The sequence below is a fragment of the Salmo salar genome, chromosome 12 (assembly GCF_965601325.2).
Source record: "Salmo salar chromosome 12, fSalSal1, whole genome shotgun sequence".
Classification (NCBI taxonomy): domain Eukaryota; kingdom Metazoa; phylum Chordata; class Actinopteri; order Salmoniformes; family Salmonidae; genus Salmo; species Salmo salar.
Genome location: NC_138302.1, coordinates 95,333,772 through 95,350,177, shown reverse-complemented (window position 1 = coordinate 95,350,177; position 16,406 = coordinate 95,333,772). Strand labels below are relative to the sequence as shown.

Genomic DNA, 16,406 nt, shown 5'->3' with positions numbered 1-16,406 from the left:
GGGGGAGAAGGAGAGAAGGGGAGAGAAAGAGAGAGAGAGGGGAGAGAAAGAGAGAGGGGGAAAAGAGAGAGAGGGGAAGAGAGGGAGAGAGGGGGGTTAGAGATAGAGAGGGAGAGGTGTGGGAGAGAAAGAGAGGGGAGAGAGAAAGAGAGGGGGGGAAAAGAGAGAGAGGGAGAGAGGGGGGATAGAGAGGGGGGAGAGAAAGAGAGAGGGGAGAGAAAGAGAGAGGGGAGAGAAAGAGAGAGGGGGGAAAGAGAGAGAGGGAGAGAGGGGGGATAGAGAGGGAGAGAGGGGGGAGAGAAAGAGAGGGGGAGAGAGAGGGGGAGAGAAAGAGAGGGGGAGAGAGAGAGGGATAGGGGAGATAGAAAGAGAGAGCGAGAGAGAGGAAGAGAAGGGGGAGGGGGAGACAATGAGGGAGAGAAAGAGGAAGTGGGAGAGAGCCAACGGTGTGCATCTGCAGTTATCGGAGCAGACAAATGCTTCCAAATGTAGCTACTGCACTGTTATGAACTGGACCCAATCATTCACACACCACTCATAATGTACGTGCATTCACAGACCAAAAACAAGGCGGAGTTTAAGTTTTTCGTTTCAAACTGTTTTCAGTATCTCTCTTGCAGAAGAGATGTTTTATCTAAATGATAATAACCTGTATAAAAACGTGTTAAATTACATAATCTGTCCCTCAGTATTGACTCTGCCTTGTGTTGTTCTGTTCTGTCCTGTAGGTGAGCACTGCCTGGATCCAGAGGCCTATCTCCTGGACCTGTACAACAACAACCCCAGTGGAGAGTGGGTCATCAAACAGAAACCACTGACCACCAGTAGGGGACTGCAGATATAAGACAGGGACAGGAGGAGGGAGAGACCAGCAGGGGGCTTCAAGAGCCAGCCAGAGGAGGGGAGACCAGCAGGGGGCTTCAAGAGCCAGCCAGAGGAGGGGAGACCAGCAGGGGGCTTCAAGAGCCAGCCAGAGGAGGGGAGACCAGCAGGGGGCTTCAACAGCCAGCCAGAGGAGGGGAGACCAGCAGGGGGCTTCAAGAGCCAGCCAGAGGAGGGGAGACCAGGTGGAGTGGAGGAGAAGAGGATGATGCCACCACAAAACATCTCAAGACTGAGCCCTCTGTCTCCCAAATGCGGGGTAGACCAGACTTGGAGAAGTAAAGCAGCTACTGCTGAAAAACACACCACCTCCAGACTTCAGGTGGAGGAGTGGCTGAGCTTGTGTCTGAGGCTGCTTCCTGGCTTGTCAGCTAAGCTCTCAGGCTCTCAGCCAATCACTTCCCAGCATCTGCAGAAGCCCAGATGGGGATCTGATACAGCTGCCACTGAGTCTCTCTATCTTTCTTTCTTTCCCTCTCTCTCTCTCTCTCTCTCTCCATTCCTTCTGCTCAGGCCATTTGATCACAAAGTAATGAGAGAGGAACATGCACAGTTTCTCTATTCCTTGTTTGTCTATTTCTTTAATGTCAGGGACAGTCAGGTACTCTGATGAACTGATGTAAGGGACAGGGACTCTTAGGTCCCTGTCCCTGATGGCTCTTGGCCTCTGCTGGCTCTATAAGAGGCCCTAAACACAGGGGACAGAGGGCATAGTTCTCTCTGAGGGATCAAAGGTCAACCTCTAAGACATGATTATTGGGAACTGTTGTTGAAGACAGATAGTGAAGCTGGACTTCAACCTTTCTGTTAGTTTTTTTGTTTTTGAAGGATTTTATGAAGTATTGAATATCACGATGGATTGACTATTTATAATTGGTTGGATGTATCTGTATGTAAGTAGTCATTAATGTTTTCCTTTTGAAATGGTTCAATAGGTGATTCTGATCGTAACAGTCATGTAAGCTCATCCACTCTTTTCGGGGACTTTTTTCAGACAGTGTTCTTATTCTTGTAAACGTTTTGATCAGTTGTACTTTGCTGCGGTTCTGCATATTTATTCTCTAGTCCTATTACCCATGTGTCATCATTTCTTTAGAATACACTTCCTTATGAAATCTATGAATAGTGTTTACACGTTTTGGTGAAGCTTGGACATTGCATCATCACATCAATATAAAGTATACACATGACAACCTATCATGAATTTACACATCTACAACCTACCATGAATTTACACATCTACAACCTACCATGAATTTACACATCTACAACCTACCATGAATTTACACATCTACAACCTGCCATGAATTTACACATCTACAACCTACCATGAATTTACACATCTACAACCTATAATGAATTTACACATGACAACCTACCATGAATTTACACATCTATAACCTACCATGAATTTACACATCTACAACCTACCATGTATTTACACATCTACAACCTACCATGAATGTATGTTACTCTTCTGATGACACTCAGACATTACAGATGCAACCAACAACACATGTATTTACACATCTACAACCTACCATGAATGTATGTTTAGCTACAAGTCTCCTCAGAAGTGACAACAAGAATGTAACAAACTGCATAGATCTCATCTCAGTCACAGCAGTCATTGGTTCAGTCATTGGTTCAGTCATTGGTTCAGTCATTGGTTCAGTCATTGGTTCAGTCATTGGTTCAGTCATTGGTTCAGTCATTGTTCAGCACAGAGTCAGAGCCACAGCCTCCTGTTCTATTGTACTGCCATTTTAGGAGAGAGAAGCGAGCAGCAGTGTAATGACAGCCAGCATCCATCACACGGTGTAATTCCCTGTCTGTCACACGACCTACTGATGCATCGTCACAGTGTATTGGTTCATGTATTGGTTTGTGTATTGGTTCATTCATTGGTTCATGTATTGGTTCATGTATTGGTTCATGTATTGGTTCATGTATTGGTTCATGTATTGGTTCATGCATTGGTTCATGTATTGGTTCATGTATTGGTTCATTCATTGGTTCATGTATTGGTTCATGTATTGGTTCATGCATTGGTTCATGTATTGGTTCATGCATTGGTTCATGTATTGGTTCATGTATTGGTTCATTCATTGGTTCATGTATTGGTTCATGTATTGGTTCATGCATTGGTTCATGCATTGGTTCATGTATTGGTTCATGCATTGGTTCATGTATTGGTTCATTCATTGGTTCATGTATTGGTTCATGCATTGGTTCATGTATTGGTTCATGCATTGGTTCATGTATTGGTTCATGTATTGGTTCATTCATTGGTTCATGCATTGGTTCATGCATTGGTTCATGCATTGGTTCATGCATTGGTTCATGCATTGGTTCATGTATTGGTTCATGTATTGGTTCATTCATTGGTTCATGTATTGGTTCATGTATTGGTTCATGCATTGGTTCATGTATTGGTCCATGTATTGGTCCATGTATTGGTTCATGTATTGGTCCATGTATTGGTTCATGTATTGGTTCATGTATTGGTGCATGTATTGGTTCATGTATTGGTGCATGTATTGGTTCATGTATTGGTTCATGCATTGGTTCATGTATTCCATGAACATTACCACAGAGGAGTCAGTTCTTCTGGTTGATACAGAGGGTAATACATGGGTGTTATACGGATGTTATTATCTCTGCGTCTGTGTGTGTGTGTGTGTCTGTGTGTGTGTGTGTGTGTGTGTGTGTGTGTGTGTGTGTGTGTGTGTGTGTGTGTGTGTGTGTGTGTGTGTGTGTGTGTGTGTGTGTGTGTGTGTGTGTGTGTGTGTGTGTGTGTGTGTGTCTGTGTGTGTGTGTGTGTGTGCGTGCGTGCTTGCTTGCTTCATTACACAAGCCCAATTGGGTAGAGTCCTGAGTCCATGGCACAGTTCAGTACCCCGGCACAAAGCACTGATGGAACACACACACACACAGCCTTCTGCTGACGTTAATCAGAGGAACTAGGTCACCTCTAAAGCTCTGTTCTCCCTCAGGGGAAGTAGTGACACTATACACCACAGTCCACAGTACATGAGGAGATATTGATGCAAGCACACACGCAAGCACACACGCAAACACGCAAGCACGCAAACACACACACACACAAACACACATGCAAACACACACGCAAACAGCTGACCAATAACATGGGCCACATGTACAGCATGTGGAGAACTGACGTATTGGAATGTTCCGTGTCTTCTACACTAGGACGTGACGTCATAAACACGTGTGTGTCAAGATCTGAGGACTCGAAATGAGGAGTAACGGAAAATAGAGAAATGTATTTTACTGTAATAACCTGAGTAGACTGAATGTCTTCAATGAATGGACTTTCATTTGTAATAATCTAGTCACTATCAAATGCTACTGAATGCTCTGAAAGACATTACCCTACTGTAGGTTACAATGGTAGTTCTGTATATATGGTTTAGAACCAAAACCCTATATGGAATTACTGCATGCAGTAGGTGTATTTGTACTGTTTACAAAAGCAATTATTTTCTACTCTTGTCAAGTGAAAATAATTTAGGTAGGCCTGGTGCAAATATCTTTAAAAAAAAAAAAAAAAAAAAAAGATTTGTCAATAAATGTGAAAAAAATATTGTGAACTGTGTGTTATTTCACAAATATTGAATTTATGGAAAGACTATGGAAAGACTATGGAATTACTAAATCAAATCAAATCTTATTGTTCACATACACATGGTTAGCAGATGTTAATGCGAGTGTATCAAAGTGCTTGTGCTTCTAGTTCCGACAGTGCAGCAATATCTAACATGTAATCTAACAATTCCACAACTACTTAATACACACAAATCTAAGTAAAGGAATGGAATAAGAATATATACATAAAAATATATGGATGAGCGATGACCGAGCAGCATAGGCAAGATGCAACAGATGGTATAAAATACAGTATATACATATGAGATGAGTAATGTAAGATATGTAAATATTAAAGTGGCACTATTTAAAGTGACTAGTGATCCATTTATTAAAGTGGCCAATGATTTCAAGTCTGTATGTAGGCAGCAGCCTCTCTGTGTTAGTGATGGCTGTTTAACAGTCTGATGGCCTTGAGATAGAAACAATTTTTTAGTCTCTCGGTCCCCGCTTTGATGCACCTGTACTGACCTCGCCTTCTGGATGGTAGCGGGATGAACAGGCAGTGGCTCGGGTGGTTGTTGCCCTTGATGATCTTTTTGTCCTTCCTGTGACATCGGGTGGTGTAGGTGTCCTGGAGTGCAGGTAGTTTGCCCCCAGTGATGCGTTGTGCACCACCCTCTGGAGAGCCTTGCGGTTGCAGGCGGTGCAGTTGCCGTACCAGGCGGTGTTATAGCCCAACAGGATGCTCTCAATTGTGCTTCTGTAAAAGTTTGTGAGGGTTTTAGGTGACAAGCCAAATTTCGTCAGCCTCCTGAGGTTGAAGAGGCGCTGTTGCGCCTTCTTCACCACACTGTCTCTGTGGGTGGACCATTTCAGTTTGTCCGTGATGTGTACGCCAAGGAACTTAAAACTTTCCACCTTCTCCACTGCTGTCCCATCGATGTGGATAGGAGGGTACTCCCTCTGCTTTTTCCTGAAGTCCACGATCATCTCCTTTGTTTTATTGACATTGAATTAGAGGTTGTTTTCCTGACACCACACTCTGAGTGCACTCACCTCCTCCCTGTTGTTGGTAATCAAGCCTACAACTGTTGTGTCATCTGCAAACTTGATGATGGAGTTGGAGGCGTGCATGGCCACGCAGTCATGGGTGAACAAGGAGTACAGGAGAGGGCCACACACCCTTGTGGAGTCCCAGTGTGGAGATGTTGTTTCCTACCTTCACCACCTGGGGGCAGCCCATCAGGAAATCCAGGACCCAATTGCACAGGGCGGGCTCGAAACCCGGGCTCTCGAGCTTAATGACGAGTTTGGAGGGTACTATGGTTTTAAATGCTGAGCTGTAGTCAATGAACAGCTTTCTTACATAGGTATTCCTCTTGTCCAGATGGGATAGGGCAGTGTGCATTGTGATGGTGATTGCATCGTCAGTGGACCTATTGGGGCAGTAAGCAAATTGGAGTGGGTCTAGGGTATCAGGTAGGGGAGAGGTGATATGATCCTTGACTAGTCTCTCAAAGCACTTCATGATGACAGAAGTGAGTCCAATGGGACAATAGTAATTTAGTTCAGTTATCTTAGCTTTCTTGGGAACAGGAACAATGGTGTCCCTCTTGAAGCATGTGGGGACAACAGACTGGGATTGATTGAATATGTCCATAAACACACCAGCCAGCTGGTCTGCGCATGCTCTGAGGACGTAGCTAGGGATGCCGTCTGGGCTGGCAGCCTTGCGAGGGTTAACACGCTTAAATGTCTTACTCACGTCAGTCACGGAGAAAGAGAGCCCACAATCCTTGGTAGCGGGCGGCGGCGGTGGCACTGTATTATCCTCAAAGCAAGCAAAGAAGTTGTTTAATTTGTCTGGAAGCAAGACGTCGGTGTCCGTGACGTGGCTGTTTTTCCTTTTGTAGTCTGTGATTGTCTGTAGACCCTGCCACATATAGTACGTCTTGTGTCTGAGCCGTTGAATTGCGACTCCACTTTGTCACTTTGTCTTTACTGACATTTCGCTTGTTTGATTGCCTTGCGGAGTGAATAACTACACTGTTTGTATTCGGCCATATTCCCAGTCACCTTTCCATGGTTAAATATGGTTGTTCGCACTTTCAGTTTTGAGCGAACGCTGCCATCTATCCATGGTTTTTGGTTAGGGTAGGTTTTAATAGTCACAGTAGGTACAACATCTCCAGTGCACTTCCTTATAAACTCACTCACCGAAACAGCGTTTAAGATATTATTCTCTGAGGCTACCCGGAACATGTCCCAGTCTGCATGATCAAAACAATCTTGAAGTGTGGATTCCGATTGGTCAGACCAGCGTTGAATAGTCCATGAAAGACTATGGAAAGACTATGGAAAGACTATCGAAGACTATGGAAAGACTATGAGACTACGGAAGACTATGGAAAGACTATGGAAGACAATGAGACTATGGAAGACTATGGAAGACAATAAAAAGACTATGAGACAATGGAAGATTATGGGAAACTATAGAAGAACATGGAACGACTATGGAAGAATATGGAAGAATATGGAAGACTATGGAAGACTGGAAGACTATAGAAAGACCATGGAAAGACTATGGAAGACTTATGAAGACAATGGAAGACTATGGAAAACTATGGAAGACTATGGAAGACTAGAAGACTATGGAAAACTATGGAAGACTATGGAAGACTATGGAAGAAGATGGAAGACTATGGAAGACAATGGAAGACTATGGAAGACTATGGAAAGACTATGGAAAGACTATGGAAAGACTATGGAAGACTTTGCAAGACTATGGAAGACTATGGAAAGACTATGGAAGACTATGGAAGAATATGGAAGACTATGGAAAGACTATGGAAAGACTATGGAAGACTATGGAAAGACAATGGAAGACTATGGAAAGACTATGGAAAGACTATGGAAATACTATGGAAGACTATGGAAAGACTATGAGACTACGGAAGACAATGGAAAGACTATGGAAGACCATGAGACTATGGAAGACTATGGAAGACAATGAAAAGACTATGAGACAATGGAAGATTATGGGAGACTATAGAAGAATATGGAAGACTATGGAAGACTGGAAGACTATAGAGAGACTATGGAAAGACTATGGAAGACTGGAAGACTATGGAAAACTATGGAAGACTATAAGGACTATGGAAGACTATGGAAGACAATGGAAGACTATGGAAGACTGGAAGACTATGGAAAGACTATGGAAAGACTATGGAAGACTTTGCAAGACTATGGAAGACTATGGAAAGACTATGGAAGACTATGGAAGAATATGGAAGACTGTGGAAAGACTATGGAAGACTATGAAAGACTATGGAAAGACTATTGAAGACTATAGAAGACTATGGAAGACTATTGAAGACTATGGAAGACTATGGAAGACTATGGAAAGACTATTGAAGACTATAGAAGACTATGGAAGACTATTGAAGACTATTGAAGACTATGGAAGACTATGGAAGACTATGGAAAGACTATTGAAGACTATAGAAGACTATGGAAGACTATTGAAGACTATTGAAGACTATGGAAGACTATGGAAGACCATGGAAAGACTATTGAAAACTATGCAAGACTTTACTTTTGAAGACTATAAAACACTATGGAAAGACTGTTGAAGACTATGGAAGACTGTGGAAAAATATGGAAGACTATGGAAGACTGTGGAAGATTATGGAAGACTATGGAAGACTATGGAAGACAATGGAAGACTATGGAAGACTATGGAAGACTGTGGAAGACTGTGGAATGACTATGGAAGACTATGGAAGACTATGGAAAGACTATGGTAGACTATGGAAGACTATGAAAAGACTATGAGACTATGGAAGACTATGAGACTATGGAAGACTATCGAAAGACCAATGAAGACTATGGAAGACTATGGAAGACTATGGAAGGACTATGGAAGACTATGGGAGACTATTGAAGACTATGGAAGACTATGGAAGACTATGGAAAGAATATGGAAGAATATGGAAGACTATGGAAGGACTATGGAAGACTATGGGAGACTATTGAAGACTATGGAAGACTATGGAAAGACTATTGAAGACTATGGAAGACCTTTGCTTTTGAAGACTATAAAACACTATGGAAAGACTGCTGAAGACTATGGAAGACTATTGAAGACTATGGAAGACTATCGAAAGACCAATGAAGACTATGGAAAGACTATGGAAAGACTATCGAAGACTATGGAAAGACTATGAGACTACGGAAGACTATGGAAAGACTATGGAAGACAATGAGACTATGGAAGACTATGGAAGACAATAAAAAGACTATGAGACAATGGAAGATTATGGGAAACTATAGAAGAACATGGAACGACTATGGAAGAATATGGAAGAATATGGAAGACTATGGAAGACTGGAAGACTATAGAAAGACCATGGAAAGACTATGGAAGACTTATGAAGACAATGGAAGACTATGGAAAACTATGGAAGACTATGGAAGACTAGAAGACTATGGAAAACTATGGAAGACTATGGAAGACTATGGAAGAAGATGGAAGACAATGGAAGACTATGGAAGACTATGGAAAGACTATGGAAAGACTATGGAAAGACTATGGAAGACTTTGCAAGACTATGGAAGACTATGGAAAGACTATGGAAGACTATGGAAGAATATGGAAGACTATGGAAAGACTATGGAAAGACTATGGAAGACTATGGAAAGACAATGGAAGACTATGGAAAGACTATGGAAAGACTATGGAAATACTATGGAAGACTATGGAAAGACTATGAGACTACGGAAGACAATGGAAAGACTATGGAAGACCATGAGACTATGGAAGACTATGGAAGACAATGAAAAGACTATGAGACAATGGAAGATTATGGGAGACTATAGAAGAATATGGAAGACTATGGAAGACTGGAAGACTATAGAAAGACTATGGAAAGACTATGGAAGACTGGAAGACTATGGAAAACTATGGAAGACTATAAGGACTATGGAAGACTATGGAAGACAATGGAAGACTATGGAAGACTGGAAGACTATGGAAAGACTATGGAAAGACTATGGAAGACTTTGCAAGACTATGGAAGACTATGGAAAGACTATGGAAGACTATGGAAGAATATGGAAGACTGTGGAAAGACTATGGAAGACTATGGAAGACTATGGAAAGACTATTGAAGACTATAGAAGACTATGGAAGACTATTGAAGACTATGGAAGACTATGGAAGACTATGGAAAGACTATTAAAGACTATAGAAGACTATGGAAGACTATTGAAGACTATTGAAGACTATGGAAGACTATGGAAGACTATGGAAAGACTATTGAAGACTATAGAAGACTATGGAAGACTATTGAAGACTATTGAAGACTATGGAAGACTATGGAAGACCATGGAAAGACTATTGAAAACTATGCAAGACTTTACTTTTGAAGACTATAAAACACTATGGAAAGACTGTTGAAGACTATGGAAGACTGTGGAAAAATATGGAAGACTATGGAAGACTGTGGAAGATTATGGAAGACTATGGAAGACTATGGAAGACAATGGAAGACTATGGAAGACTATGGAAGACTGTGGAAGACTGTGGAATGACTATGGAAGACTATGGAAGACTATGGAAAGACTATGGTAGACTATGGAAGACTATGAAAAGACTATGAGACTATGGAAGACTATGAGACTATGGAAGACTATCGAAAGACCAATGAAGACTATGGAAGACTATGGAAGACTATGGAAGGACTATGGAAGACTATGGGAGACTATTGAAGACTATGGAAGACTATGGAAGACTATGGAAAGAATATGGAAGAATATGGAAGACTATGGAAGGACTATGGAAGACTATGGGAGACTATTGAAGACTATGGAAGACTATGGAAAGACTATTGAAGACTATGGAAGACCTTTGCTTTTGAAGACTATAAAACACTATGGAAAGACTGCTGAAGACTATGGAAGACTATTGAAGACTATGGAAGACTATGGAAGACCATTGAAAGACTATGGAAGAATATGGAAGACTATGGAAAACTATGGAAGACTATGGAAAGTATATTGAAGACTATGGAATGACTATGGAAGACTATGGAAGACTATGGAAAGACTATGGAAGACTATGGAAGACTATGAAAAGACTGAGACTATGGAAGACTATGAGACTATGGAAGACTATGGAAAGACCAATGAAGACTATGGAAGACTATGGAAGACTATGGAAGGACTATGGAAGACTATGGGAGACTATTGAAGACTATGGAAAGACTCTGGAAGACTATGGAAGGACTATGGAAGACTATGGGAGACTATGGAAAGACTATTGAAGACTATGGAAGACCTTTGCTTTTGAAGACTATAAAACACTATGGAAAGACTGCTGGACTATGGAAGACTATTGAAGACTATGGAAGACTATGGAAGACCATTGAAAGACTATGGAAGAATATGGAAGACTATGGAAGACCATTGAAAGAGTATGGAAGAATATGGAAGAATATGGAAGACTATGGAAGACTATGGAAGACTGTGGAAGACTATGGAAAGACTATTGAAGACTATAGAAGACTATGGAAGACTATTGAAGACTATGGAAGACCATTGAAAGACTATTGAAAACTATGCAAGACTTTACTTTTGAAGACTATAAAACACTATGGAAAGACTATTGAAGACTATGGAAGACTATGGAAAGACTATGGGAAGACTATGGAAGACTGTGGAAGACTATGGAAGACTATGGAAGACTATGGAAGACAATGGAAGACTATGGAAGACTGTGGAAGACTATGGAAGACAATGGAAGACAATGGAAGACTATGGAAGACAATGGAAGACTATGGAAGACAATGGAAGACTATGGAAGACTATGGAAGACTGTGGAAGACTATGGAAGACTATGGAAGACTATGGAAGACTATGGAAGACTATGGAAGACTGTGGAAGACAATGGAAGACAATGGAAGACTATAGAAGACTATGGAAAGACTATGGAAGACTGTGGAAGACAATGGAAGACAATGGAAGACTATGGAAGACTGTGGAAGACAATGGAAGACAATGGAAGACTATGGAAGACTATGGAAAGACTATGGAAGACTGTGGAAGACAATGGAAGACTATGGAAGACTGTGGAAGACAATGGAAGACTATGGAAAGACTGTGGAAGACTATGGAAGACTATGGAAAGACTATGGAAGACTATGGAAGACAATGGAAGACAATGGAAGACTGTGGGAGCACGCACGTTCTCACAAACAAAAACTACAGCATCTCTGTGCTAGTAATGGTGATTGGAGAGGCCTAATCAGTTGATAGATGAACCTTGTAATGGTGGAGGGTGTTGTAGGCTGTTCTGTGTGTTCCTGATTAAATGCATTAGCCCCTGGAAAACACTTAACTAACTAGCTCATCAATTGAGAATATTCTAGGATTTACAGGGCCGGGATTTAGTCCAACACTAGGCTTGATATACAGTGAACTACAAAAGTATTGCATATACATCCAACAAATTTGTGGAGTCACAAGCTTGTTGTAGTCAGTGAATGCTATAAATATGGCACCAAATACTTAACTGTTTACTACTTTAATACACATAAATACACAAAATGTTTCCAATGCTTTTGCTCCATATACAAATATAATGTAATTTCAAATTCAAAGTTCTGGAGTATAGAGACAACAAAAAATCGAATATTTTTTGTCCCAATACTATTGAAGCTCACTGTTCGGAAAACCAACCCACGATGTAAGAACATGTCTTTAAAATTCAAGGAAAGGATCTATTTCAGAGAAGTTACATGTTCAGTGTTGAATACCAGGCTATTGCAGCTACTCCTAGTACTACAGTCTTATTAAACCTCAGAGAAGCAACATGTTCAGTGTTGAATACCAGGCTATTGCAGCTGCTCCTAGTACTACAGTCTTATTAAACCTCAGAGAAGTTACATGTTCAGTGTTGAATACCAGGCTATTGCAGCTGCTCCTAGTACTACAGTCTTATTAAACCTCAGACACTGAAAAGGCCTCCTGTTGCCGCATCTAAATTACTGTAATCATAAATGGAAATTAGCTGTATTGCATAGAGGTGATGGAAGGATCCCCCTACCCCAAACTCTCTACACCTCTACCCCTTTACCCCCAACTCCCTAAACCACACCCCCCTACACACTACTCTCTCCACCAATCACAGTTCTGTGTCTTCCTCATTCAAGGGCCAATCATGACATGCACTTACAATCCCCACTTTCTCTGTCTTTCTCTGTCTGTTCTCCATGGCCAAACTGGCCTCTGTTTTGTGGTGGGCCAGAAGTCCTTTATAGCGTTATAAAGGACAACTTTCGATAACAATTTATGATAATGACGCTCACATCCAGAAGTTACAGAAATGTATATATTTTTTAATTAAAATACACATAATGAAAAATACATTGACTTACTGCACTGCACAGCTAATACACTGTGCATCTCTCTTTCACTACACTGCACTGCACAGCTAATACACTGTGTGCCTCTATTTCACTACACTGCACAGCTAATACACTGTGTGCCTCTCAGTCACTACACTGCACAGCTAATACACTGTATGCCTCTCTTTCACTACACTGCACAGCTAATACACTGTGTTCCTCTCTTTCACTACACTGCACAGCTAATACACTGTGTGCCTCTCAGTCACTACACTGCTCAGCTAATACACTGTGTTCCTCTCTTTCACTACACTCCACAGCTAATACACTGTGTGCCTCTCTTTCACTACACTGCACAGCTAATACACTGTGTTCCTCTCTTTCACTACACTGCTCAGCTAATACACTGTGTTCCTCTCTTTCACTACACTGCTCAGCTAATACACTGTGTGCCTCTCAGTCACTACACTGCACAGCTAATACACTGTCTTCCTCTATTTCACTACACTGCTCAGCTAATACACTGTGTGCCTCTCTTTCACTACACTGCACAGCTAATACACTGTGTGCCTCTCTTTCACTACACTGCACAGCTAATACACTGTGTGCCTCTCAGTCACCACACTGCACAGCTAATACACTGTGTTCCTCTCTTTCACTACACTGCACAGCTAATACACTGTGTGCCTCTCAGTCACTACACTGCACAGCTAATACACTGTCTTCCTCTCTTTCACTACACTGCACAGCTAATACACTGTGATCCTCTCTTTCACTACACTGCACAGCTAATACACTGTGTGCCTCTCAGTCACTACACTGCACAGCTAATACACTGTCTTCCTCTCTTTCACTACACTGCACAGCTAATACACTGTGTTCCTCTCTTTCAATACACTGCTCAGCTAATACACTGTGTGCCTCTCAGTCACTACACTGCTCAGCTAATACACTGTGTGCCTCTCAGTCACTACACTGCATAGCTAATACACTGTGTTCCTCTCTTTCACTACACTGCACAGCTAATACACTGTGTGCCTCTCGGTCAATACACTGCACAGCTAATACACTGTCTTCCTCTCTTTCACTACACTGCACAGCTAATACACTGTGTTCTTCTCTTTCACTACACTGCTCAGCTAATACACTGTGTGCCTCTCAGTCACTACACTGCTCAGCTAATACACTGTGTGCCTCTCAGTCACTACACTGCATAGCTAATACACTGTGTTCCTCTCTTTCACTACACTGCACAGCTAATACACTGTGTGCCTCTCGGTCAATACACTGCACAGCTAATACACTGTGTGCCTCTCGGTCACTACACTGCACAGCTAATACAATGTGTTCCTCTCTTTCACTACACTGCTCAGCTAATACACTGTGTGCCTCTCAGTCAAATCAAATCAAATCAAATCACATTTATTTATATAGCCCTTCGTACATCAGCTGATATCTCAAAGTGCTGTACAGAAACCCAGCCTAAAACCCAAAACAACAAGCAATGCATGTGAAAGAAGCACGGTGGCTAGGAAAAACTCCCTAGGAAAAACTCCCTAGAAAGGCCAAAAACCTAGGAAGAAACCTAGAGAGGAACCAGGCTATGAGGGGTGGCCAGTCCTCTTCTGGCTGTGCAGGGTGGATATTATAACAGAACATGGTCAAGATGTTAAAATGTTCATAAATGACCAGCATGGTCAAATAATAATAATCATAGTAGTTGTCGAGGGTGCAACAAGCACGTCCGGTGAACAGGTCAGGGTTCCATAGCCGCAGGCAAAAGAGTTGAAAATGGAGCAGCAGCAAGGCCAGGTGGACTGGGGACAGCAAGGAGTCATCATGCCAGGTAGTCCTGAGGCATGGTCCTAGGGCTCAGGTCCTCCGAGAGAAAGACAGAAAGAGAGAAAGAGAGAATTAGAGAGAGCATATTTAAATTCACACAGGACACCGGATAAGACAAGAGAAATACTCCAGATGTAACAGACTGACCCTAGCCCCCCGACACATAAACTACTGCAGCATAAATACTGGAGGCTGAGACAGGAGGGATCAGAAGACACTGTGGCCCCATCCGATGATACCCCCGGACAGGGCCAAACAGGCAGGATATAACCCCACCCACTTTGCCAAAGCACAGCCCCCACACCACTAGAGGGATGTCTCCAACCACCAACTTACCGTCCTAAGATAAGGCCGAGTATAGCCCACAACGATCTCCGCCATGGCACAACCCAAGGGGGGGCGCCAACCCAGACAGGAAGACCACGTCAGTGACTCAACCCACTCAAGTGACGCACCCCTCCCATGGACGGCATGGAAGAACACCAGTAAGCCAGTGACTCAGCCTCTGTAATAGGGTTAGAGGCAGAGAATCCCAGTGGAAAGAGGGGAACCGGCAAGGCAGAGACAGCAAGGGCGGTTCGTTGCTCCAGCCTTTCCGTTCACCTTCACACTCCTGGGCCAGACTATACTTAATCATAGGACCTACTGAAGAGATAAGTCTTCAGTAAAGACTTAAAGGTTGAGACTGAGTCTGCGTCTCTCACATTGGTAGGCAGACCATTCCATAAAAATGGAGCTCTATAGGAGAAAGCCCTACCTCCAGCCGTTTGCTTAGAAATTCTAGGGACAATTAGGAGGCCTGCGTCTTGTGACCGTAGCGTACGTGTAGGTATGTACGGCAGGACCAAATCGGAAAGATAGGTAGGAGCAAGCCCATGTAATGCTTTGTAGGTTAGCAGTAAAACCTTAAAATCAGCCCTTGCCTTAACAGGAAGCCAGTGTAGGGAGGCTAGCACTGAAGTAATATGATACATTTTTTTGGTTCTAGTCAGGATTCTAGCAGCCGTATTTAGCACTAACTGAAGTTTGTTTAGTGCTTTATCCGGGTAGCCGGAAAGTAGAGCATTGCAGTAGTCCAGCCTAGAAGTAACAAAAGCATGGATTAATTTTTCTGCGTCATTTATGGACAGAAAGTTTCTGATTTTTGCAATGTTACGTAGATGGAAAAAATCTGTCCTTGAAACAGTCTTGATATGTTCTTCAAAAGAGAGATCAGGGTCCAGAGTAACGCCGAGGTCCTTCACAGTTTTATTTGAGACGACTGTACAACCATCCAGATTAATTGTCAGATTCAACAGAAGATCTCTTTGTTTCTTGGGACCTAGAACAAGCATCTCTGTTTTGTCCGAGTTTAAAAGTAGAAAGTTTGCAGCCATCCACTTCTTTATGTCTGAAACACAGGCTTCTAGCGAGGGCAATTTTGGGGCTTCACCATGTTTCATTGAAATGTACAGCTGTGTGTCGTCCGCATAGCAGTGAAATTTAACATTATGTTTTTGAATGACATCCCCAAGAGGTAAAATATATAGTGAAAACAATAGTGGTCCTAAAACGGAACCTTGAGGAACACCGAAATTTACAATTGATTTGTCAGAGGACAAACCATTCACAGAGACAAACTGATATCTTTCCGACAGATAAGATCTAAACCAGGCCAGAACTTGT

At 42.2% G+C, this 16,406-nt stretch overlaps 1 protein-coding gene across 2 annotated transcripts in view; it reads left to right on the top strand.

The window, feature by feature from the left end:
* Positions 1–3,531, top strand: part of LOC106566115 (rho GTPase-activating protein 40) — a 69,066-nt gene extending 65,535 nt beyond the window's left edge. For both annotated transcript variants that reach the window (XM_045691906.2, XM_045691905.2), the window contains exon 15: positions 729–3,531. In XM_045691906.2, the coding sequence (XP_045547862.2) occupies positions 729–844 (116 nt within the window). In that variant the 3' untranslated portion in view covers positions 845–3,531. The remainder of the gene's footprint in view (positions 1–728) is intronic.
* Positions 3,532–16,406: the final 12,875 nt, after the last annotated feature.